The sequence below is a fragment of the Sinocyclocheilus anshuiensis genome, unplaced genomic scaffold, assembly GCF_001515605.1.
Source record: "Sinocyclocheilus anshuiensis isolate Anshui unplaced genomic scaffold, SAMN03320099.WGS_v1.1 scaffold379, whole genome shotgun sequence".
Taxonomy (NCBI): Eukaryota; Metazoa; Chordata; class Actinopteri; order Cypriniformes; family Cyprinidae; genus Sinocyclocheilus; species Sinocyclocheilus anshuiensis.
Genome location: NW_015552574.1, coordinates 692,096 through 719,425, shown reverse-complemented (window position 1 = coordinate 719,425; position 27,330 = coordinate 692,096). Strand labels below are relative to the sequence as shown.

The window sequence follows — 27,330 nt, the reverse complement described above, 5'->3', positions numbered from 1 at the left end:
TTAACAGGTTGCTGACATAGGCTACTGTCTGCATATAGCTTGTGTGAAGTGTAGTGTGACTCACCTGTGCTTGTCCTTCTAAGAATGCTTAAACATTTGTTAAACATAATAGATACATCCGATTACAAACATACAAAGAGATTAGCTGCAGCATTCAATACAACAATTGTGTCATAACAAGGCGAGACGCAAGTCAGTTGCCTATCCCCAATGAATGCGTAAAAAGCTGCACGGCATGATGAGCCCGGTCTCATGAAAATGCGTAAATAATAGTACGCCAAATAAAAACGAAAACTCGTGGTATTGATACGCAAACATGGACTTTGGCGTGCATATGATACGCATGTGTTTGGCGCGCATATAATACGCAGGTTTCGCGTGCATATGATACGAAATTTGTCTATTTGGCGTACTATTTATACGCACTTTCATGAGATCGGGTTGGCATGATACAAACACAGGTAATCAGCATATGTAGCTATAACGTTTAAGCTGCGTTCACTTCATGTAAACATCTCAGTAAACTAGCGACTACCTGCTGTCACGATAGCAGCAAGAGAAATAAAATAAAAAATTATATTTGTAAGAGCCCTGTAAAAACACCCAGGCAGGCTATTACAAACAATTACTATAATAGCGTCTGTATAATGAAATATTTGCGGTTAAAACGTTTATTGCACTGGTTGTAATTTTGTACAGGAATATGAGGTTATGTGGAGTCGGGTTTTGGACCAACGATATTTCACTATGGGCGGGGCCACACGGAAGGACTCCGCAGGGATTGGCTGTGCCAAGGATGAAATATCAAACGAGAGATAATTTTTTTGTATTTATTTTTTTTATCTATAATTAAATTTTTAACGATAAAAAGCAGTATAATGAAAATCAGCAATCTTCATTTAGACGCAGCCGTAGAAACCAAGTGACCACAATATGTCCTGTCATTCATCGCATGTGGTGGTTACAGGTTAGTACTATTACAAAACTAATTCTGATTTACTAAGTTTTATAACTTTTATTTAAAATTAATTAACTTATCGCGTCACACCTGGTTAGGACACGGTGTAAGAATTTGAAAGCATTCCAAACAGAGTATTATAAATAAGAGGAAGGGAGGGAGGAAAGGAGGGAGGGGGTGAATCAAATGATCAACTAACAGAAACATTCATTAAGGGCAAAAGTCACAGTTTTATTCCAAACATGTGTCTATATATTTAACGAAAGAGGGCAACAGCCCTCCTACATTACCCCACAGTTTTATTGGAATATTAATAACAATAATCTGAATAATTTGCCTTATTTTCTTCATTGTGGGTGTGATTCTTCAAGCACTGGTATAGAAATCTTTGAAAATTAATGAGAAATAAAAAAATCAGCTTTGATTAAAAAATGATTATCACATTTCCATCTTCCCTTGACACAAACGCACTCGCTCTCACACACAATCATAAAGCACCAACATACGAATGCTATAATGCTGCAGATTCTAAACAGGGCTGCTATGCTTACACTTTGGATATAAATGGATATTGGCATCTCACAAGCACCCAGACAGCAACTGCACTTCAACAAACCATTCATGATAGAGGCTCATTTAGTTCTGTAATGAAAAACATCATTAATTGTCCTCTCACATAATCAGATAAATGCCCCTTCAGGTGCACAAAGGGTTTTCTGTCTCGTCTTGTTTTTGTTGTCATTGTTCCAGGGATGAAAAATGTTTCTCGGTGTCCTCGCAAATTGCAAATATTGACGGGCAGCTTGTTAAAGTCAACATGAAATCGAAGCTGATCCTATTTAGTTTCTTTACACACATTCCTGGCCTTATTGTGAATGATTCACCAGTGTATGTTAGGGAAAATGCTAAAAATGTAACTTTCTTGCTTCTGAAATAACTTTCCTGTTCGGTTGACATCATCGAGGTTGTGCGGCTATTAGTATTAACCAACAGCCAAATTGGTATTAATGAAGAGTATACTGTATTAAGTACAGTAATGCAGCCTTTCTAAAATCTTGCCAATAATCAACAGTAATTCAATGACAGTTGACAAAATACAATAAAGTTTATGGCAAAAATAGCAAATCAAGTATAGATTTGGAAAGCAGTGTTACCACTGGGATTTGCTGAGATGGGCTCAAGGGTGAATCTTGAACTCCACGATCTGGAATGCTCACTTTGCGAGATCCAATCAATTGCTGATGGATAAAATCCCGCCCTACATATTCCTTCTTGAATATCCTGTTTTACCTGGAAATATGTCACACAGTGGAAGTAAACTGGGGTTTTAATGTTTTTGATGTTGATTTTAACCTTTAAAGGTTGGTGTTTAAAGACAGAAGATGAGAGACTGAAACCAGGTGAGTAATCTTAGAGGTTGAAGAAGAGGAAAACTAACTTCTGACCACAAAACATCCCAGCAAAACTTACAAAAATCTATATACTTAGTCCTCAGAGAAATTAACAAGTGGGAAAAAACAGGTATCATATTTAAAAAAAAAAAGGACTAAAAGATTGAAACCAAAGAAAAAGCTAGAAAGGAAAACAAGCAAGAGACATTCAGGAATACAAATGAATTGTAATCCTCCCCCTTATTTAAAGAAAAAAAATCAAATGTAATTGCACCAAAATCATTTCAGTTAGACGTGCGCACATTTTAGGTACAGACTCCATCGTCCACAGGAGCGTAGATCCGCACTTCTATGCAAAACTAACAGCTGTCCTCATAGTTGTCCTCCGCTTTTTCCTTTATGACATGTTGCATAGCATACGTTCACGGGATATGCATTACATAGTCTCAACAGCATGCCAAACCTCACTGGCTTTCTGAGCACCGCTGCAAGACGTGGTGTTCAAACCGGACACTTGGACAGCAAGCGGTTGGCTGAATCATCTTTCTCTCACTCAGTGTCAATTAATGTAATTTTGCATCCAAAAATGGCCTTTATTTGCAGTACCCCAGAGGTCACTTTGACTGGAGGCGTGGACAGTCTCTTTCCGTCTGTCCTCCAGCACTCATTTACATTAAATTCTTGTCCCGACAATAGTTTCCTTAATCTCAGTCTCAGTCCTGCTTGCAGAGGAGATCAGTAGAGGGAGTTTTACTGGGCGGCAGCGGCCTTGGAGGGGGCGTGGGTTTGGCCCTGCGTGGGCTGCCCGAGCATCCTCCTTCGTTGTCAGTGTTTGTATTGGAGGCGGAGGGGGGCGGTGGCGGCAAATGCGGGAGAGAGGACGTGGCGGAGGCCAGCGGCGAGCTGCGTGAGCATGATGATGTGGAGCGAAGGCTCTGGATCCGCCGGCACTCCTGGCACACCCGCACATGTGTACAGCCACGGGGCGCCGCCGTGGGGACCAGAGCGGGTGCGCTACTGGGGACGCTGGCACTGAGAGGGTCCTCCAGCAGTCGCTGAGGGCCTGGGCCCATTTCCGCAGTGCCCCCGCCAGGTCCCGGTCCTGCAGCGGCGCCGGTTAACGGCCCCGTCCCACTGTAGAGTTTGCCGTTGCTGAGACGCATCTCCCTCACGAGCCGCATTTGACGGGGAGCTGCTAAAGGGAGACGGGCTGGGTGCCGGAGGATGCCCTGGGACGAGAGGGGCCGTCGGCGCCGCAAACGAGAGTTCTTTTTACAGGAGATAACGTTTCTGAATTCAGTCATCATTTCCTGACATACTGACACCTTAGTGAGGATCAAAGAGGAAGAGAGAGGAAAGAGAGTCAGGAAGGAAATATATAAGGAAAAAGACCAAATGAAAATGGACAGGAGTAAAGTGAAAACAGAACATCATTTGCTCAATTATCTTGAAGTGGGCATCGCTATTCGTATCTCATACTGAAAGTTAAGGCAGTGGATCTCCACCTTTTTCACTTCAATAGCCCTCATAGTGCACGACAACATTTAGAGGCCCAATGACTTGTACAGCTGCTCATTATTTACTTGATAAGGATTTGTAAAAATATTTTCACTAACACGACTACCAGTTCTATTTTAAAATTAAGCTATATCATATATCCTTGTTTTTCAAGACAAAAGGAATCCTGGTTCTTCAAAGAGGAGGTGAATAAAAATAGGAAATATCTTGAGCTTTAGTCGTTTCAGCTTATTTTAATGCTTTTTATGTCGTCTTATAAATAATTTTAAGTCATCTTGAAGCCCCCTTGGAAGTTTGTTGAGGCCCCATAGTGGGCCACGGCCCCCTGGTTGAGTTAGGGGTTAATCAACCTGGTGAACTAATAAATGAATGTAAAAAATCCCATACATTTAAATTTATGCATTTGGTAGATCATTTTATCCAAAGCGACTTGCAATGCATTCAAGATACATATTATATCAGTAAATGTGCTTGCTGTTGCTAATGGCATGCTTTGCCACTTGACCTACAGAAATAACCTGCATTGAATAACATTGTGTGCAAAGCAAAGTTTTCAGAACCAGAACAACCAAGTCTTTATTTTCTCCACTTGTCTAAAACAAAATGAATAAAATATGTTCTCAAAACATCGTGGAACTCATGAATAAAGGCTGTGATCCATCATTGTGCCCATAAACACTGCACTTCAGTCTCAAAATTGTTTAATTTTCCATTTAATTAGCCAAAAATACTAAAATGGTCTATAATAGCACTCATTCATATTCCAAACAACTTGTTGATGAAACTGGCAGATGCTTTTATCCAAAGCAACCTATATGCAGCACAGACTGCATATACATTTTATTTTATTTCTGGGAATCAAACCCATTGTCACTGCTAGAGCCATGTTTGAGGTGTAGAAATATGAGCGGTAAACTGTGTGAAAGCTATGGAACAGTAACATCACAAACACAGACGGCTTGACTGGTTGGCGTTGTGACCTACTCGTGAGTGTCTGTGGTTTCGGATGGGGCAGGAGTGAGGGCGTACCTCATCTGTCTCGGCCGAGCGGCGTGTGGACCTCATTACATAGTCTCAACAGCATGCCAAACCTCACTGGCTTTCTGAGCACCGCTGCAAGACGTGGTGTTCAAACCGGACACTTGGACAGCAAGCGGTTGGCTGAATCATCTTTCTCTCACTCAGTGTCAATTAATGTAATTTTGCATCCAAAAATGGCCTTTATTTGCAGTACCCCAGAGGTCACTTTGACTGGAGGCGTGGACAGTCTCTTTCCGTCTGTCCTCCAGCACTCATTTACATTAAATTCTTGTCCCGACAATAGTTTCCTTAATCTCAGTCTCAGTCCTGCTTGCAGAGGAGATCAGTAGAGGGAGTTTTACTGGGCGGCAGCGGCCTTGGAGGGGGCGTGGGTTTGGCCCTGCGTGGGCTGCCCGAGCATCCTCCTTCGTTGTCAGTGTTTGTATTGGAGGCGGAGGGGGGCGGTGGCGGCAAATGCGGGAGAGAGGATGTGGCGGAGGCCAGCGGCGAGCTGCGTGAGCATGATGATGTGGAGCGAAGGCTCTGGATCCGCCGGCACTCCTGGCACACCCGCACATGTGTACAGCCACGGGGCGCCGCCGTGGGGACCAGAGCGGGTGCGCTACTGGGGACGCTGGCACTGAGAGGGTCCTCCAGCAGTCGCTGAGGGCCTGGGCCCATTTCCGCAGTGCCCCCGCCAGGTCCCGGTCCTGCAGCAGCGCCGGTTAACGGCCCCGTCCCACTGTAGAGTTTGCCGTTGCTGAGACGCATCTCCCTCACGAGCCGCATTTGACGGGGAGCTGCTAAAGGGAGACGGGCTGGGTGCCGGAGGATGCCCTGGGACGAGAGGGGCCGTCGGCGCCGCAAACGAGAGTTCTTTTTCACACACACACACACACACACACACACACACACACACACACACACACACACACACACACACACACACACACACACACACACACACACACACACACACACACACACACACACACACACACACACACACACACACACACACACACACACACACACACACACACACACACACACACACACACACACACACACACACACACACACACACACACACACACACACACACACACACACACACAAACACACACACACACACACACACACACACTGTGGATCTAATTAGAGATCTGCATTCCCGCAGGATTCCAGAGGGATCCTATTAAACTATATTTCAGAGATGTAGGTGGGTGTAGGCGGTATTCCTAAGAGTTATCAAGCGGAAGCATGAAGCCAGGTGGTTTGATAAGGAAACATTTTAATTTCTCTGTTTTTTGAAAAATGCATGTCTGAAATGATCTGTTTAAATGAATTGATTAAAATAATAATAATAAAAAAAATAATAATAATAGGGGAATGGCAAAAAAAATATTTCTATTAACATGAACTTGTTTGATCTTGTATGATAATCAACTTCTGTTGTGTGTTGGGCCACCATTAAAATTTAAATCCTGAAGCATCAACCGCTAAGAGGAGACAGGGATTTTCGCTTCTCTTAACCAGGATTCAGGTGGTTTAGTTGCCAGTGATACAATTAATTAATTCACTTACAAAGAAACACCAACTAAAAAACTTTGCGTGCAAGAATAAGAGGAAACCCACAATAATTCTGAGTTTATCAGAATCACAAAAACAGAGCTCATATTATTTAACATCTTCTTGCAGACCGGTAAATAACCCTGAGAGACTGTAAATGTCACTTTCTGGTGAATATACAAGCTTTGCGAACCACACTAGAGAAATTACACACGTTCATGCCTGTGCACCATTTTCCCTCCATTCCCCCTGGGCTAGCACGAGTCTACAACACACAGAATGCAGATATCACCAGACCACATAAATAAACACTCACAGTGTTAGCAGAGCTGTGAAGCATCTGTCATTTGAATCAGATGGATGTAGTGCATCCTATATGCAATATTAGAACAATATAGAGAGCGACAGGAAATCAAATATTCACACTGCCAATGTTTGTGTGATTTGAGCAAAACTCATTTTTTATATTTCACACAAATATATGTTTATTAGAAGAGCAGATATACTTAGGTAGGCTAGGTAAGGCTGCGGTAGGTAAACAAATCATACATGCAAACACTACATTCAGGATTCCCGCACTTTATGACCAATGCATTTCTATTATCCATGTTTGTTCATAAAATTCATTTTCACAAAAATTCACACTGCACTCACAAATAGTAATTTATAACCAAATAAATACTTTAGAAATGACCGTATCTAGAAAAATGTCCATGACCTTTTAAGATTTTATTAATTTTCAGGACTTCACCAGGCCTGGAAATCACACTCTAACCCAAAAATACAACTATTGGTATTCTTAGACATAAAATATTAAGGCAAGATGCTTCAGGCAAAACCTTATTAATTTTCAGGACTTCACCAGGCCTGGAAATCACACTCTAACCCAAAAATACAACTATTGGTATTCTTAGACATAAAATATTAAGGCAAGATGCTTCAGGCAAAACCTTTTTTTTTTTTTTTTTTTTCATGCACTGGTCTATTATGAGGTTTTGGGCTCTTTTGTTTCCATAACACATGGTGAAAATAAAACATCCTAAATGCACATTAAGTGTTTCTTTTATGACACTTTATCTATTTGTGCCTGTAGATTTCAATTACAATACATATCTGTAAAGGCTGTTGTCTCAAACTAATTTTTTTTCTCATGCACTAAGCCAGAAATCTCCATTTCAATAGCACTAACGTACACCAGACATGACAGTTTTATTCCTATCTATATTCTGAACGTTTTTACAGAGAGGTTTGTTCACAAATCAGTTGCCTGATTTATATAACATTTTATTCGTAAAGACATGGTGAAAATGTATTTATTTAGACTGTATTGAGTGAATCAAAGACATATATTTGTACTATGTCAACAAAATGCTGGTTTGAGCTGGTTTGAGCTGGTCCTTTGCTGGTTTAAGCTGGTCCTTTGCTGGTTTATGCTGGTCATGTGCTGGTCGGACCAGTTTAGGACCAGCACATGACCAGCTAAGGACCAGCATAAACCAGCAAAGGACCAGCATAAACCAGCTCAAACCAGCATCCCAGCTTCAAAACATACCTAAGCAGCATATGCTGTTTTCTTTCAACAGGGCAATGCATGGTGATATCTATTAGTTATAATTTTTACCCTGTTCACCTGTGAAGATAAGGAACCTTTGGTAGCCTTACATTCTTTTAAAGCGGTCTTCTTTGCGAAGACATTCATCAGGTTTTAGTATTCCTCTAAAGGATAAATGGATGAAAAACTATAGGACAAAATGAATGATTTTTTTTTTGTCCCTGTGAGAATAGCAAAACTTACTCTTGACTAATACACACACGCATACTTCAGGTTATAAATATTCAGGGTTGTACCAGAACTCATAACTTAAAATGCCAGTACTGTTGGTATCAGTACGTACAGTAACAGAACAGTGTGTTATGTTGAGGTGCTAATAACAGCGTTTCGCTCACCTTTGGCGCGATGGTCTTCTTCTTTAGGACACTTTCCACCCTCCCACCATCGACGCTTTAGGATTTCCAATCTGTTGTTCTCTTGCAGCTGCAGTACGCCTAACGTGATCTCATCTCTGAACGGTGAACCTGCAAGAGAGTGAATGAAATTAGTTTAGCTGGTTAGCCAACTGGACTCCCAGGGTTACCAGCTGATGATTGTACAAAACCAATCTAAAACCTTGGCAAGGCTGGGAAACTAGCTAACTACCTTAAGATTAGAGTTACAAAAGTTCAGACAGGCTAAGGCTAGCAATGCTATGTTAAGATTAGCAATGCTACACACAAAGTAAACAGTTTTTGGCCTTTTGGACACCTTTAGTGACAGGAACATTTATAAGACATGACCCAGACCAGCGTTGCCCTCATTAGCACTCTGGTTTAACGTGTCAGAATGTCAGAACACATACGCTAACTGCTAAGACATGACTGAGTATGTCTTAGTAAGTCAACTGATGTTGTGCAAATGAGTTAAATTAGCCAGTGTGTCAGAATGAAAATGAATGTTATGATCGGTTAATTCCAAATGATTTGACTTGCTAGAATAACATCACCCTTCATTAAACATTACTGTATCACGACTAATCATGTCACGCTAATAACGACATGACGTGAAAGGATGTGTTCATCAAATTAAAAAAATGCTAATTCAAATTAAACACTGCAGATATGCACTGGAATGGATCAGCTGTCACTGAATGTTAGTTTCTTTTTCATTCAAAGGCTGTGAAAGTGAAGTACTTTGCAGGTGCATGTTTTTGCACCTCAGTATAATAAGCACAAAACATTTATTTTATGTGTCAATATCACTTACATCAACCCGTGTTTAAAGTTGCAATTCTCTCATGCCATGTAAGCTAAGAAATATGCAAGCTTTCAAAAACATCTTCAACCTCATCAGAGAAAACCTGCCTGTGGTGTTGCTTCATGCATGTTTTGCGCTACTTTCAGTGAAATGTCCAGTGATTGGTGCAGAAAACATGTTCAGTTTTATCTGAAATGCCATTTTAGCTTCAACAAGTCTTTGAGCTGTTTTATTGTGACTCATGTTTCACAGGACTCGTATCTGAGCGCTTTACATCCCTGTACCAGGTGAGCTACCGAGCAAGTTTACATCAAAAAAGCCATATGGAGCTAATTATGTGATGCAAACATCAAAATGTATTGGTTTACAAATGCACTATGGTAAACGTTTTTTGAAATCACAACATAGAATTGCGCAAGGTCTTTTAAATTGATAATCTGCCCCAGTAATAATAATTTTTATATATATCAAAAAAAAAATTGTGTTTTTTTTCTGGAAACTGCAGTTAATTATGTATAGTTTTTTTTTTTTGGTAGGTAGAGGCACATTTTTCCAATTAACCTATATTATTTCTAAAATTATTATTTTTATATTTTATAAAATTCTTTGCAAATACCTATATTTGATAAGAATAAATCTGGTATTTAAAACGGCACGGTTTTGAAAGGTCACCAACTGGATATTGCATTGCTCGGTTGTAATTACATTCTAAGCTTGTTATCTCAGGTTATAATGAATTTCTTTCACCTTCCAGCACTGAAATGTTTTGAGAAGTTTACATATTTGTCATTTTATTTGAAAATGACCCGACTGAACCTCACTATTTATGCTGACTATTCACCACAAAAGCACATGCAGTACATTAAACATGAAAAGGTATTCAGAAACAATTTTACTACTGTAATGTGATGTACTTTATGACTGAAACAGAATATTTATAGAAGTACATATTCTGATGAATAGTGCAATTTCATAACATTAGTTAATGCATTAGGTACCTTTAACTAACAATGAACAACAATGTCTATTGTCAAAATAATATTATACTACATCAATAAATGCTTTAAAAAAATTTCATAGTTGATGTAACTAGTCTTCAAATTGAACCTTATTGTGAGGTGTTACAGAAGGAAGACATTAGGAGGAGGACGTGACGTGTGATCAAGTATGGTGTTCCATACTCGGAATTTGTGCTCTGCATTTCACCCATCCGTGAACCGTGAACACACACCCGGAGCCAGTGGGCAGCCAAGGTTCGGTGCCTTGCTCAAGGGTCTCAGCTCAGTCGTGGTATTGAGGGTGGAGAGAGCGCTGGTTATTCACAATAATAGGGGAATGGCAAAAAAAATATTTCTATTAACATGAACTTGTTTGATCTTGTATGATAATCAACTTCTGTTGTGTGTTGGGCCACCATTAAAATTTAAATCCTGAAGCATCAACCGCTAAGAGGAGACAGGGATTTTCGCTTCTCTTAACCAGGATTCAGGTGGTTTAGTTGCCAGTGATACAATTAATTAATTCACTTACAAAGAAACACCAACTAAAAAACTTTGCGTGCAAGAATAAGAGGAAACCCACAATAATTCTGAGTTTATCAGAATCACAAAAACAGAGCTCATATTATTTAACATCTTCTTGCAGACCGGTAAATAACCCTGAGAGACTGTAAATGTCACTTTCTGGTGAATATACAAGCTTTGCGAACCACACTAGAGAAATTACACACGTTCATGCCTGTGCACCATTTTCCCTCCATTCCCCCTGGGCTAGCACGAGTCTACAACACACAGAATGCAGATATCACCAGACCACATAAATAAACACTCACAGTGTTAGCAGAGCTGTGAAGCATCTGTCATTTGAATCAGATGGATGTAGTGCATCCTATATGCAATATTAGAACAATATAGAGAGCGACAGGAAATCAAATATTCACACTGCCAATGTTTGTGTGATTTGAGCAAAACTCATTTTTTATATTTCACACAAATATATGTTTATTAGAAGAGCAGATATACTTAGGTAGGCTAGGTAAGGCTGCGGTAGGTAAACAAATCATACATGCAAACACTACATTCAGGATTCCCGCACTTTATGACCAATGCATTTCTATTATCCATGTTTGTTCATAAAATTCATTTTCACAAAAATTCACACTGCACTCACAAATAGTAATTTATAACCAAATAAATACTTTAGAAATGACCGTATCTAGAAAAATGTCCATGACCTTTTAAGATTTTATTAATTTTCAGGACTTCACCAGGCCTGGAAATCACACTCTAACCCAAAAATACAACTATTGGTATTCTTAGACATAAAATATTAAGGCAAGATGCTTCAGGCAAAACCTTTTTTTTTTTTTTTTTTTTCATGCACTGGTCTATTATGAGGTTTTGGGCTCTTTTGTTTCCATAACACATGGTGAAAATAAAACATCCTAAATGCACATTAAGTGTTTCTTTTATGACACTTTATCTATTTGTGCCTGTAGATTTCAATTACAATACATATCTGTAAAGGCTGTTGTCTCAAACTAATTTTTTTTCTCATGCACTAAGCCAGAAATCTCCATTTCAATAGCACTAACGTACACCAGACATGACAGTTTTATTCCTATCTATATTCTGAACGTTTTTACAGAGAGGTTTGTTCACAAATCAGTTGCCTGATTTATATAACATTTTATTCGTAAAGACATGGTGAAAATGTATTTATTTAGACTGTATTGAGTGAATCAAAGACATATATTTGTACTATGTCAACAAAATGCTGGTTTGAGCTGGTTTGAGCTGGTCCTTTGCTGGTTTAAGCTGGTCCTTTGCTGGTTTATGCTGGTCATGTGCTGGTCGGACCAGTTTAGGACCAGCACATGACCAGCTAAGGACCAGCATAAACCAGCAAAGGACCAGCATAAACCAGCTCAAACCAGCATCCCAGCTTCAAAACATACCTAAGCAGCATATGCTGTTTTCTTTCAACAGGGCAATGCATGGTGATATCTATTAGTTATAATTTTTACCCTGTTCACCTGTGAAGATAAGGAACCTTTGGTAGCCTTACATTCTTTTAAAGCGGTCTTCTTTGCGAAGACATTCATCAGGTTTTAGTATTCCTCTAAAGGATAAATGGATGAAAAACTATAGGACAAAATGAATGATTTTTTTTTTGTCCCTGTGAGAATAGCAAAACTTACTCTTGACTAATACACACACGCATACTTCAGGTTATAAATATTCAGGGTTGTACCAGAACTCATAACTTAAAATGCCAGTACTGTTGGTATCAGTACGTACAGTAACAGAACAGTGTGTTATGTTGAGGTGCTAATAACAGCGTTTCGCTCACCTTTGGCGCGATGGTCTTCTTCTTTAGGACACTTTCCACCCTCCCACCATCGACGCTTTAGGATTTCCAATCTGTTGTTCTCTTGCAGCTGCAGTACGCCTAACGTGATCTCATCTCTGAACGGTGAACCTGCAAGAGAGTGAATGAAATTAGTTTAGCTGGTTAGCCAACTGGACTCCCAGGGTTACCAGCTGATGATTGTACAAAACCAATCTAAAACCTTGGCAAGGCTGGGAAACTAGCTAACTACCTTAAGATTAGAGTTACAAAAGTTCAGACAGGCTAAGGCTAGCAATGCTATGTTAAGATTAGCAATGCTACACACAAAGTAAACAGTTTTTGGCCTTTTGGACACCTTTAGTGACAGGAACATTTATAAGACATGACCCAGACCAGCGTTGCCCTCATTAGCACTCTGGTTTAACGTGTCAGAATGTCAGAACACATACGCTAACTGCTAAGACATGACTGAGTATGTCTTAGTAAGTCAACTGATGTTGTGCAAATGAGTTAAATTAGCCAGTGTGTCAGAATGAAAATGAATGTTATGATCGGTTAATTCCAAATTATTTGACTTGCTAGAATAACATCACCCTTCATTAAACATTACTGTATCACGACTAATCATGTCACGCTAATAACGACATGACGTGAAAGGATGTGTTCATCAAATTAAAAAAATGCTAATTCAAATTAAACACTGCAGATATGCACTGGAATGGATCAGCTGTCACTGAATGTTAGTTTCTTTTTCATTCAAAGGCTGTGAAAGTGAAGTACTTTGCAGGTGCATGTTTTTGCACCTCAGTATAATAAGCACAAAACATTTATTTTATGTGTCAATATCACTTACATCAACCCCTGTGTTTAAAGTTGCAATTCTCTCATGCCATGTAAGCTAAGAAATATGCAAGCTTTCAAAAACATCTTCAACCTCATCAGAGAAAACCTGCCTGTGGTGTTGCTTCATGCATGTTTTGCGCTACTTTCAGTGAAATGTCCAGTGATTGGTGCAGAAAACATGTTCAGTTTTATCTGAAATGCCATTTTAGCTTCAACAAGTCTTTGAGCTGTTTTATTGTGACTCATGTTTCACAGGACTCGTATCTGAGCGCTTTACATCCCTGTACCAGGTGAGCTACCGAGCAAGTTTACATCAAAAAAGCCATATGGAGCTAATTATGTGATGCAAACATCAAAATGTATTGGTTTACAAATGCACTATGGTAAACGTTTTTTGAAATCACAACATAGAATTGCGCAAGGTCTTTTAAATTGATAATCTGCCCCAGTAATAATAATTTTTATATATATCAAAAAAAAAATTGTGTTTTTTTTCTGGAAACTGCAGTTAATTATGTATAGTTTTTTTTTTTTGGTAGGTAGAGGCACATTTTTCCAATTAACCTATATTATTTCTAAAATTATTATTTTTATATTTTATAAAATTCTTTGCAAATACCTATATTTGATAAGAATAAATCTGGTATTTAAAACGGCACGGTTTTGAAAGGTCACCAACTGGATATTGCATTGCTCGGTTGTAATTACATTCTAAGCTTGTTATCTCAGGTTATAATGAATTTCTTTCACCTTCCAGCACTGAAATGTTTTGAGAAGTTTACATATTTGTCATTTTATTTGAAAATGACCCGACTGAACCTCACTATTTATGCTGACTATTCACCACAAAAGCACATGCAGTACATTAAACATGAAAAGGTATTCAGAAACAATTTTACTACTGTAATGTGATGTACTTTATGACTGAAACAGACTATTTATAGAAGTACATATACTGATGAATAGTGCAATTTCATAACATTAGTTAATGCATTAGGTACCTTTAACTAACAATGAACAACAATGTCTATTGTCAAAATAATATTATACTACATCAATAAATGCTTTAAAAAAATTTCATAGTTGATGTAACTAGTCTTCAAATTGAACCTTATTGTGAGGTGTTACAGAAGGAAGACATTAGGAGGAGGACGTGACGTGTGATCAAGTATGGTGTTCCATACTCGGAATTTGTGCTCTGCATTTCACCCATCCGTGAACCGTGAACACACACCCGGAGCCAGTGGGCAGCCAAGGTTCGGTGCCTTGCTCAAGGGTCTCAGCTCAGTCGTGGTATTGAGGGTGGAGAGAGCGCTGGTTATTCACTCCCCCCACCGACAATTCCTGCCGGACCTGAGACTCGAACCCGCAGCCTTTGAGTTACAGGTCCGACTCTCTAACCATTAGGCCACGACTGCCCTAAAGACCACCCTAAGTCATTAGTATGGGTGTGAACAACTAGTCGCTTGAAAGGTCAATTTTGATTTCATGTTTTACAGTCTAACCCAGTCTAAAGACTATGTGGTGACACCATCTGCACTCCAGGTTGCTATGGAAGTGGATGTGGGGTGTCCATGGTGACCAGCCTCTTCATGAATGAGTGGATGAGAGGATTTTATCACTTGGCACCAGAACTCTGGAAGGCGACCTGAAGAGATGAGTTAGAACCGGGAGGAGGGAATGAATGTTTGAGCTCCTGGAAGACATTCTATGACCTGGAGATAGTCTTTGAAGACGGATGCTGCTCCTGGGTTCTCATTTCAAATCTATTTACGGGATCATGCGATTATGAGCGTATGGTGATGTTTTGGAGGGCAGTTTAGCCTAGTGGTCATGAGGTTGTTGGACTGATCTTCCTGGAGGACAGAAGATCAAAAACAGCAAGCAGCACTGTTAATTTTCTCACTGCATCTATTAATCTACTGTAGGTACAAATTCCCCACTGATGTTTGTGAGTAAGCATCCCAGTTTCATATGTCCTGTCTTTTACTCATACTCCCATAATTTTATCTGCTAAAATAATTTCTTTTTCAAGGTACCAAAAACCAAAGGTTTTTATTATTCTTCATGCATCATGGGAGTCAGTGGCAGCCCTTATAACTGTATTGGCACACTGATCGGTCAAGTTCTTAAAGGGACAGTGCACCCAAAAATGAAAATTCTGTCATTATTTACTCTCCCTCAAATTGTCCTGAACTGTACGAGTTTTTTTCCTCTGCTCAACACAAAAGAAGATATTTTGAAGAATGTTGTTAACCAAATAGTTGACGGTAGCCATTGACTTCCATAGTAATTTTTCCATACTATAGAATTCAATATACTATAGAAGTCAATGGCTACTGTCAACTGTTTGGTTAACATAATTTTTCAAAATACCTTCTTGTGTTCAACAGCTGATAGAAATTCATATATTTTCGGAACAAATTAAAAAATGAGTAGATGACAGAATTTTCATTTTTCATGAACTATCCCTTTAATACTACTAATACCCACTAGTGAGTATTAAATCTGCCTCCCAACACCTTTAACGCCACCAACAGTTTTTACTAAATATCTTTGGATTGAATGGTTTGGAAATCAGTGTTGTAATTGTTAACTAAAAGTCAAAAAATTTGAATCTGTTTTAGTTGACTGAAATGAAGCTGAAATAAAACAATATAAATATTAGATAAAAAACTTAAACTTAACTTTAAAAAAACTCAAAAATTAAATGAAAGTTTAGAAATGTTGCCTTTACAACCAGCTGAAATAAGTTCAAATTACTAAAACTGAAATAAATATAAATGAAAATGAATAAGAAATATAAATAAAAACTAAAATATAAAAATTAAAGTTAATTTAAAATACCATGAAAGTATATAAATAACTAAATAACTAAAATAACAGTGTTGGACATGTAATTCTCATATATTTTATTGCTAGCAGTGTTTTCAATTTCTGTCCAATTAGATTTCCACTATTTCTAATCCTCCTACAGGTTTCATCAGATTTCATCAGAAAACCCACAGACCATGTCAGAAAAGAGCTATTAAAAGGTTTCTGATATACTACACTGTTCAAGTGTAACACGTCAAAGACATGAAACAATTCTTTACAAATCTTAGAGACATGAATCTTGATATGTATTGCTGCCAAGAGCAAAAAGAGCATTTGGTGACAGCTCCACCTTCTACTCAAAGCTTCATAAAAATACAACTTTTATCATTTTATTTAATATTATTTCATGAGTTAAAATAGTATCTTAATAGTATTTCACTGTCATGAGTTAAAATGTATTAACGGCAGAAAATCTACTCTACTGATGATAGATTTAATTCTTTGTAATCTTCTAGTAATAGTTTTAATTAAAATCCAGAACATTCATTTTAAGCTCTTGTGTCTGTTCTTACAAATGCCAAAAGTAGCTGGTAGGGATCCAATACAGGACAAAAACAATACAATTGCTTAGTATTTTCAGTGTTTTGATTAACTGACAACAGTAGAAGTAAAGGCATTTTGCATTTCAGAAATTTGCTGATTAACTTCAAATGAACGCAGAAAAATATAACAGAACTATTAGCTTGCTTAGACGTCTTTGGGAATTGGAGCAGTAGGCCTACTGTGCGAAATCACCACATGACGCCAATAACACTTTTACGGCCTATTTCACTTTCACAGCTGGATGTAAGCTTCTTAAATTCTGACTTGACAAGCCCCTTTGCACTCAAGTCCAGAAAGCCCTTCTACATTATTCCAGCGCATACAGTGGCTCAATAGTGGATTAAGACCCCACGTTTTCTCTTTTCCAGCCTTCCTCATTGTCCACTAGTGAGTATTAAAGCCCTCAACCCACTAGTGAGTATTAAAGCCCTCAATGCAAAACACATATGCCATAAATTGTTTCTTTTCCCTCCCTCATATCACTGTCTGTCACGGAGTACTTGCTGAAAATGCCAAATGTCAAAGACAAAGTCAGAATTGTTATTTATCTTGCTTAGTATTTTCAGTGTTTTGATTAACTGACAACAGTAGAAGTAAAGGCATTTTGCATTTCAGAAATTTGCTGATTAACTTCAAATGAACGCAGAAAAATATAACAGAACTATTAGCTTGCTTAGACGTCTTTGGGAATTGGAGCAGTAGGCCTACTGTGCGAAATCACCACATGACGCCAATAACACTTTTACGGCCTATTTCACTTTCACAGCTGGATGTAAGCTTCTTAAATTCTGACTTGACAAGCCCCTTTGCACTCAAGTCCAGAAAGCCCTTCTACATTATTCCAGCGCATACAATGGCTCAATAGTGGATTAAGACCCCACGTTTTCTCTTTTCCAGCCTTCCTCATTGTCCACTAGTGAGTATTAAAGCCCTCAACCCACTAGTGAGTATTAAAGCCCTCAATGCAAAACACATATGCCATAAATTGTTTCTTTTCCCTCCCTCATATCTCTGTCTGTCACGGAGTACTTGCTGAAAATGCCAAATGTCAAAGACAAAGTCAGAATTGCTATTTATCAAGCCTTGTGGAAAGTGGCAAGCCATCGATCCAGGAGAAAAATTAGAAAGAAATGTGCAATACTAGAGCATGAAGAGATGCTATCATTGTGACAGAGGCTTTCTTTGTCTGTGTGATGTTCTCTGGGCAATCATCCTATTTATTTCTGGCAGAACTAAAACACTATTTTTGATTTTACTTTTGGACTTTTTATGCAGAGGCATAATGGAGAGAGAACGAAAAATATTGGGGAGAAAAAGAGGGAGCGACTTCAGAAAATGCCACAAACCACACTCAAACTGGTACCATCCACTTGAGCACCACGGCTCAACATATCAGAGTATGTGAGATAACAGCTACGCCACATCTCAGACTCAACTAAAACACAGAAAGTTGATGTTTTGCCTAATATATAAACAAATGTTGGAATGTATTTAGAGTTATATACTTATATTAGGCATATTTATTGCCAAAAAATAAATACAGTACATAAATAAAATGTTTGACTGTTTGGTTAATTAATATAAATACTGTAAATTTAAAGTGCATAATTTCTGTGCCACTAGTAGTAATTTTTCTACTTTAGTTGTCTCTGCACATTACACTTGTAAAAGAGAAAATGTTTTGGCATTAACGGTGCTGTATGTGATTTTTTTTGACTGTACTAAAGTATAAAAATACCATAATACATTTGCAGATATTTAGGAAACATCTTAAGTTCACCGGGGGAAAAAAAACAATTCTACAGCCAGTTATTCTACTTTGAAGTGTGTGTTCCGTGTCAGAATGTCTGTTTTTTTTTTTATCTGTGTGATTCTGCCCACTGCCAGTTTAACCAATATTATTTCGACACCCTAGGTTTCCAGATGACGGAAAACACAGCGTATTGCAGCCATGGAAACCAGCAAAACAATATGGATCAATGACTGCAGATTGTATCCGACCTAAAAAGCTTCGGCAACCATCGGAAAAGCTACAGTTGATAAATCAACTGATCAGCGTAAGGCTTGTTGCCTAACATTGTCAGTTATGCTCATTCCTTGTGGTATCTGGCAACCCACGTGAGAATCGAGTCTGAGGAGGAGGTGGCAGAAGAAATAATGCTGTCCCAATATTTAGAATTTTGACTGGAGTACTCAATCACTAGCTGTCAATATTACATACTGCATCTTTAAACTGGAATACGTCTGGATGTCAGTGGGTCATGGTTTGGATGGTTAGCATGAACCAGTAGACCTTACTCGGGTTAGATGCCAAAATGAATTTAACAAGGATGAAAACGAGGATGTGACTGAGTCCATTGAACACATATATCTCTCACATCCTTGTTTTCATGTCAAAAATTAAATATGGTGCTACCCTGAATAAGTTTGATTAACTCCTTAAAAAAAGCTCTTTATTAGGGCCTTTCGCACCGCTTTAGTTCCAGAACTAAATGGACAGTACTAAAGTACTGGGACGATTTTGCGCGAACTATTTCCCAGTTACCAGTTGTGCTGGTTAGACCCTGCTCCGGAGTAGGAGCTAATTTGGTTCTCGAAAAAGGCAGTCCGGTACTAAAATTGCACCCAGTTCCGGCGGTGCGAAAACGCCAAAAAGTGGGTAGCTCCACAATTAGTTCTGGTACTATGAAAAGGTTCCCGTGGTGCGAAAGGCCCTTTTGTCTCTATGTCTCTTTATTCACGCCTATTCCGAAGTCGCAATGAAAGTCTACAGGCAATTTTTCTGAGATAAAGTTCAAAATAAGAAATAAAAAGATTTAAGAGTCAAAATTATTAGTCACATTTTGAGACTTTTGGATGAATAGGAATGATAATGGCTAGCTTTTTCCAGATACTGCATTAAAGACCTCAATGCTGGACACTCAAAAAAGTATTTCTACTTATATAAGAAGGTTAAAATCAGACTTTGATTTCTCTTAAACCTTTATATCCCACCTGAAACCTTTCTCTCTCTTTCTCTTTATTTCTCTAGGTCTTTCTTTTCTGCCCTACTCACCCAGAGGCATGCCGATGCCGTAGCCCTTGGTGTCCAGCAGGCCTCCAATCTGCGTGAGGTTGCAGTTGAGGCGTCGGTGGTACTCGTTCATGGTGCTTTCCAGAAGAAAGGCGTACTTGGAGTTTAAAACCCGAGCTATGCCCTCCTCCGTGCTCTTCACGAACACGCTGGGCTGCTTGGAGTACATGTAATTCCACATGCGCTGGTACGTCTGGTAGCGCGAGTTCTGCGAGAGGCGATGAAAGTCATCGGAAAAGATGGAGAGAGAAAAGAAAGGTGAAACAGATATAGTATTGGAAGGTGGAGAAAAATCAAAGATGAAATTATATTAGTGGTGACATGAGGACAGGTCAATGAATAAAGAGGCATTTTATTGGCAGACATTGAGAGTGAACTAGATTAAGGTAACAGATTGAAAGAAAGCGAAAATGTACGGGAACGAAAGATGGATAATACATTATTAATGTAATGGGGAAGTAAACTTGGCCTCCAGTGTGAATATGGATGTAGCTGTGAGTCACTAGGCCAACTGCTTACTGCCGCAAACAGGACATGATGCATTATGACATGAGTCAAAGCACATGCACAGACTAGTTGATTAGTTTTACCACTAATTAAAGGGACTGTTTCGACTATTTGTGTATCACATGACTTTATCTGCACTTGTTTAAGATGTGGTGACAGCATTTTGGTTTGTCTTTGGTTTTTCAGCCTGTATTTTAATTTATTATTTACATCAGGTAAACACTGACCCACATACTAGTCAACTACTTTTCTGGGTAACTAGTCAAAATGACTAGTTGAGAAAACTGTATTGGGAATGGATGCATCTATGAGCAGATCCGGAAGAAACACATTGATTTTGGGGGGGAAATCTTTGGAATTGATATAAACTGAGCAACACTGAAAGTATTATAAAATTAGTGAAATTTAATTAATTAAATATTACTTTTATTAATTTTTATAAGTATTCATTTTTTTTATTATTTAGTATTAGTAACAAATTAGTAATATTTAAACTACCGTTTAAACGTTTGTGGTATGAATATGAAATGACATTTTTTTTTTCAGCATAGATGCATTAAATCAATCAAAAGTGACCGTAAAGACATTTATAATGTTGCAAAAATGTCTATTTCAAATAAAATGTCAAATAGAATGCGGAAAAAAAAAATGATCACAGCTTACATTGGGAAGCAACTGGTTAAAGTTGAACATTTAAGTTATAACATTAAAGGGATAGTTCACCCAAAAATGAAAATTCTGTCATTAATTACTCACCCTCATGTCGTTCCAAACCTGTAAGACCTTCGTTTATCTTCAGAACACAAATTAAGATATTTTTGATGGAATCTGAGAGCTCTCTAACCCTCCATAGACAGCAAGGGTACTGCCACGATCAAGGCACAGAAATGTAGTAAGGACATCGTTAAAATAATCCATGTGACATCAGTGGTTCAACCATAATTTTATGAAGCTACGGGAATACATTGCAAAGAAAACAAAAATAATGAATTTATTCAACAATTCTTCTCCTCCGCGTCACCCTAGCGCCATGGAGATTATAACGATGCATGTGTGTGGTGCTGCTGATGTAGAACACATATGCGCTGCGCCTTGTTTACGTGCAGAGGAAAGCACGCACATGCGTCATAATACTCTCCATAATGACGCTAGGGTGGAGAAGAATGGTTGAATAAAGTCAAGTTTTCTTTGCGCACACCAAGTATTCTTGTAGCTTCGTAAAATTACAGTCAAACCACTGATGTCACATGTACCATTTTAACGATGTCCTTACTACATTTCGGTGCCTTGTTCATGGTAGTTACCTTGCTGTCTATGGGAGGGTCAGAGAGCTCTCGGATTTCATCAAAAATATCTTAATTTGTGTTTCGAAGATGAACGGATGTCTTACGGGTTTGGAAGGACATGAGGGTGAGTAATTAATGACAGAATTTTCATTTTTGGGTGAACTATCCTTTTAATAACAATCAGAAATGTTTCTAAAACAGAAAATCAGCATATTAAAATAATTTCTCAAGGACACTAAAGACTGGAATAAATGCTGCTTTGCCATCAGAGTCAATTCCATTTTAAAACATATTAAAATAGAAAACAGTTATGTTTTTATAATATATGTGTTATGTTATACAGTATAACAGTTTAATGTTTCAAAATTGTAGTTTTTTACTGTACTTTTATAAATATTTTTATCAAATAAACGCAGCCTTCGTGAGCATATGAGACTTCTTTCAAAAACATAAAATCTTACAGAATGTTTCAAATGGTAGTGTATGAATACTGTCAGTATTATTAGTACAAAAGTTAATATTAACATCACTGAATATCCATATATGCAAGGGGTGTAGAATTTTGTGACTGAACGATGTTTCAATTCTGCGGAAATCTAAAGCTTTCTGTGAAATTTAGCTGGCACAGATTCTGTGTGGGCTTGAATATGAGTCACTAGCCCAACTGCCGCTATAAACAGGAAGTGACGCATTATGACATCACATGTGCACACATGGTAGGCCGGTGAAACAAATCTCACACACGCACAATTTCACACAAACAAGGACATACGTACCATGAAGAAGGTCATAGTACTTCCTCCTTGAATAGTCCCATACTGGATGTTCGTCTGATCGGCCAAGTCGTCAGCAGATTCGATTGGCACCTCCATCCTCTGGACTGTCAGGAAAGCGGCAAGGTTCGCCGTGTAGGAGGAAATGATGATCAGCGTGAATGCCCACCTGTTTCAGACACACAGAAACACATTGTTTTTTTCCCATCAGAAATATGTGTGTGTCCATTAGAGACAGATGTTTACATTAGACACATCTGTGTGCAGATTTGCTGACTCATTCATTCAATGAAATATTGAAAGACACCCACAGCTGCAATGTCGACCAGATCAACCTAGTAATTTTTAGTAATTTATGTGCTTTTATTTATAGTATATAGAAAAAAATATACGTATTTTTATATATTTATAAATACATTTTTTCAGGTAGTTTAATTAAAACATTTCTAACTTTCTAAATCTAAAGTTAAAGTTGTTCTGATCACAACAACCTCAGAAACATGCACCTTGTTGCTAAAATCGGCTCAAAATATCAAACATGTTTGATATCCTCCGACTCAAGGGAATCAAATTCTGAAGCTAAAAATCGGAGTCTATGACCATCATACACTCTCATACGCATACATGACAGATGTTTACATTAGACACATCTGTGTGCAGATTTGCTGACTCATTCATTCAATGAAATATTGAAAGACACCCACAGCTGCAATGTCGACCAGATCAACCTGCTATGAAAATTAATCGATAAATAGTGTTTGCAAACTCTGTGGAATTACCTGCAATGTGAATGAATTAATAAGGCACGATGGCACATTAAAAATCAAACCCATAATTTAACACATTAACCATTTATGTCAGATGTTCCAACCAATGGTATCTGCAAAAACGAAGTCATTCCATGTTTAAGCTGGTAAACTGTGTTCTGAGACAATGTTACAATGTGTGTGTGTGTGTGTTTGTGTATATATATATATATATATATATATATATATATATATATATATATATATATATATATAGACAGACAGACAGACAGACAGATTTTATTGTCAGATGTTTTAGAAAAAAAGTCTCATATGCGCACCAAGACTGCATTCATGCATTTATTTGACCAAAAATACAGCAAAAACAGTACTACTGTGAAATATTATTACAATTTAAAATAACTCTTTTAAAATTCAATTTTTTTCCCAATATAATTTATTCCTGTGATGCAAAGCTGAATTTCAAAACATCATTACTCCAGTCTTCAGTGTCACATGATCCTTCAGAAAAGTCTTTACTGTCACTTTAATGTATACTTGCTGCATAAAAGCACTGATTTCTTTAGAAAGAAGAATTTCCTGAGAAAAAGAATGCATTCTTTGCAGTTGCTGATTTATGTTGTCTAAGGCGTTTCCAGGAGGAAGTTGGAGAGCCCTTCCCAACACAATCACGGAGCTCTTCACCGCAGTGAATCATGGCCAGATGAAAGGAAACTCCTGAAGTCCTCAGAGAAAGAGCTTTCATGAGACCGGTGAAGCATTTAAAACTTTTCTAAAGTGACTGGCCTCCAAAACTACACAAACAGCCAGATTAGTTGTTTGTCATTAAATAAAAGCTCTTTATCAAACATTAAAGTACACCAATTGCAGACACACGTCCCCCAGTGCATCACGGAGTCAGAGCCGTGCTCAGGGACGCAGCAGAGATAGACGCCAGCTCTCCGTTTTCTGGGTCACCCCTGTGTGGGATTAAAGTCGTATCTATTCTGTTTATTCACACCACAGATGATTAAACATTCGGCTTCCACTGCATGCACAGATCGAATCATTTCAACTCCATTGTTACTCTTCCTAAAAGTGATTGTTCAACTTAAATGACCTCAACAGCACGGCGCAGGATAGAAATTGAAGAGATGGAACAGAAGACAGCTTGACTTGATAGCAGAAAGAGCAAAATGAACTGAGCGACATGATTCGAGGTGGGAGACTAATCTAGAAATACACTACAAAAGAGTGAATGTACGTCGGCGCACAAAACAAACATGCTCAAACAAACTTCAGTGAGACAAGACACACTCTTAATGGTCTCTTTAGACAGAGAACAGATTTTCAGTCCATGTTAAATTCAAATAATGCATCACCATGTGTGAAAATCTGCCCTGCAGAACATTATCTCACAAATAGGTCATTTTTTGGTTGCTTGGCCAAAAAATAAATAGAAACACCTACCAACAAATATTCAGACTCAGTTTTCAGTATTCAGTTAGAGGCACTTGATATGAAATCTTGAAATGCATTTAACACCAAAAAGCAGTCAATTACATATAGAAATATTTATACAAATAAAATTAATTTACATTTAAATTTTTTATGTTAATAAAATTTAAAAATAAAAGACATTTCTGATCTTTTAACTGTCTTTCTGCTGTCACGCCTCATTTTCATCATGACAAAATATAGACTTTTTTTTTTGAAAAACTCAATTGTTCTCACAATGTTTTGTGTAATGGTAATATTGCTGATAGTGATTCTATGAATTTGAAAAAAAAAATACAAATGACACAAAATTAACAAAAATATGTTTTTGGTTATTTGGCAAAAGTGCAGTACAATTAAGTATAATTTTCATCATTTTTGAACACTTTTAATGCATTTATTACAAAACAAGAAGTTACAAAGTCTGGGTTGAGACAAAAGCACAAAACCGAGAAATTCTGGAAAATCTAACCATTTAAGAATCATATTCTAACACTAGAAAAAGCTATTAAAAAGAAAAATAAAAAATATAATGCTATTATAACCTTCCTTTAAAATCCTGTAAAATAAGTATTGCCTATTAAAAATCAGTATACCTTTTAGTAATTTTTAGTAATTTATGTGCTTTTATTTATAGTATATAGAAAAAAATATACGTATTTTTATATATTTATAAATACATTTTTTCAGGTAGTTTAATTAAAACATTTCTAACTTTCTAAATCTAAAGTTAAAGTTGTTCTGATCACAACAACCTCAGAAACGTGCACCTTGTTGCTAAAATTCGCTCAAAATATCAAACATGTTTGATATCCTCCGACTCAAGGGAATCAAATTCTGAAGCTAAAAATCGCTTGACCATCATACACTCTCATACGCATACATTTTCTATGAAATCTGTCAGATCAAATCTGCAGACTGGCTCTGACTTTCAGCAACTAGCGTCAACTTCTCCAGGCTGTAAAAATCTTGTAGCATATTCCAGTCTTTAGTTTACAGCAACGCTGTCACCCATATAAGCTTTTGGATCATGTGTGCAGAGCCAGCTGGTGTCGATCCTGATATTGCACTCAGTGTGAAGAAGTGTCTTTAATACTCACAGATACACACACACTTACTGCATGGTCTCTTACACCTCAAAGGAAGTGCGAAACATCGCCACACTCACCAAACGCCGCTGACACAGCGTGTGGACAGAGCCCGGGGCATGATCTCTGAGCCCTGCTGCATGAAACCACCGACCGGAAACCACAGGCTGTTCCCCAGCGTGTACTGATTCTCCAGCAGGTCCCTGCAGTCCCGCCAACACGGGAAGGGGTTATACCACTCATACGGACTCAGCCTGATGGAAGGAGGGAGGGAGGGAAAGAAAAAAAGAAAGAAGCTGTTACCTCAAGAAGAACACTGGACTGTGAATATAATGATAGTCAAAATAGATGTGTGTGTATTGAGTGACAGTGTGGTACCTGGCAGCCAGGAAGAGCACACAGCTAACGGCCAGATAGGCTAAAAGCATGAATAGCCAGACAGCTGGCGAAAAGGGATCCAAGAAGGAGAAATAACCTGGCTTCCTGCCCTGTAGAGAGCACATAACAATACAAACAATGCTCTTACCACTCCTACAGCCAGAGACTCTCCAAACAGTTGAAAGCTTTTGCCTGATACAATCGCTGTTTGTTGTTGTTCTGCTTAGTGCATCCTTTCATATGAAGAGATTGGGTAAAAGTTTGTTTTTGATACGTACAAAACATTATGCACAATTTTTCATTTGTGCATTTATGCATTATGCATCAGGCAGGTGCTTTTATCCAAAGCGACAATGCATTCAAGGTGTACATTTGATCAATTCAGGCATTCTCAGAGAACTGATGCCGTTACTCTCACCATGTTTTACTTTTTGAGCTACAGGAATGCAAGATTTTCATGCAAGAAGAGAGGAAAAAAATAAATAATTCAACCAAACAAATTCTTCACTAAGCACCGCCCCTTGGTTACTGTTACTAACCCAGGTAAGCAGTTCAGAACATCCCATAATATATTCAGTATATTTTTAAATGTTACTGTGGTCATAAAGTGGTAAAAATTGACTGGACATTTTTCTTATGCGGTTGGCAGTTTTATTTGCCTTTTTTCTTTAAAAGAATTGTTAAATTATGCAGTAACGATTAAAAATAGACACTGTAAATAATAATTGAGAGAAAATGTTTAATAATAACAATAATGGTGATACTAATTATTATGAAATAAGTAAGCATTAATATTAGTAACGACAACAATTACAATTTTTAAATTAAAAATGTAAAATAAAATAAAAATGTTGCTGTAATGAATGAGTATTATCATAAATGTTCTTGATTCGTGAGGTTTTGTGAGGAAACAAGTAAACACTAATAATAATAATAATAATTATAAAATATTTCAGCAATATTAAACATTAACAATAATAAATATTTATAATTATTCTTATTACTATAACAATTATTATTAGTGCTGTCAAACGATTAATCGCATGCAAAATAAACGTTTTTGTTTACATAATATATGTGCACTGTGTATATTTATTATGTATATATAAACACACACA

The 27,330-nt window shown here is 37.8% G+C and overlaps 2 protein-coding genes across 2 annotated transcripts in view; both read right to left on the bottom strand.

Annotated features, from left to right (window-relative positions):
* Positions 1-2,628: 2,628 nt before the first annotated feature.
* On the bottom strand, positions 2,629-4,925 carry LOC107665176 (glutamate receptor ionotropic, kainate 5). Its single transcript, XM_016455957.1, has 2 exons — positions 4,897-4,925; positions 2,629-3,674 (listed from the first exon to the last, which is right to left on the bottom strand). The coding sequence occupies exon 2, from the start codon at positions 3,654-3,656 to the stop codon at positions 3,063-3,065; it is 594 nt and encodes a 197-aa protein (XP_016311443.1). The 5' UTR covers positions 3,657-3,674; positions 4,897-4,925; the 3' UTR covers positions 2,629-3,062.
* A 10,314-nt stretch (positions 4,926-15,239) lies between these two features.
* Positions 15,240-27,330, bottom strand: part of LOC107665175 (glutamate receptor ionotropic, kainate 5-like) — a 35,232-nt gene continuing 23,141 nt past the window's right edge. Inside the window, exons 13-17 of the mRNA XM_016455955.1 lie at positions 26,213-26,322; positions 25,915-26,088; positions 22,507-22,672; positions 19,920-20,145; positions 15,240-15,300 (exon numbers count right to left, since the gene is read on the bottom strand). Coding sequence (XP_016311441.1) covers positions 15,269-15,300; positions 19,920-20,145; positions 22,507-22,672; positions 25,915-26,088; positions 26,213-26,322 — 708 coding nt within the window. The 3' untranslated portion in view covers positions 15,240-15,268. The remainder of the gene's footprint in view (positions 15,301-19,919; positions 20,146-22,506; positions 22,673-25,914; positions 26,089-26,212; positions 26,323-27,330) is intronic.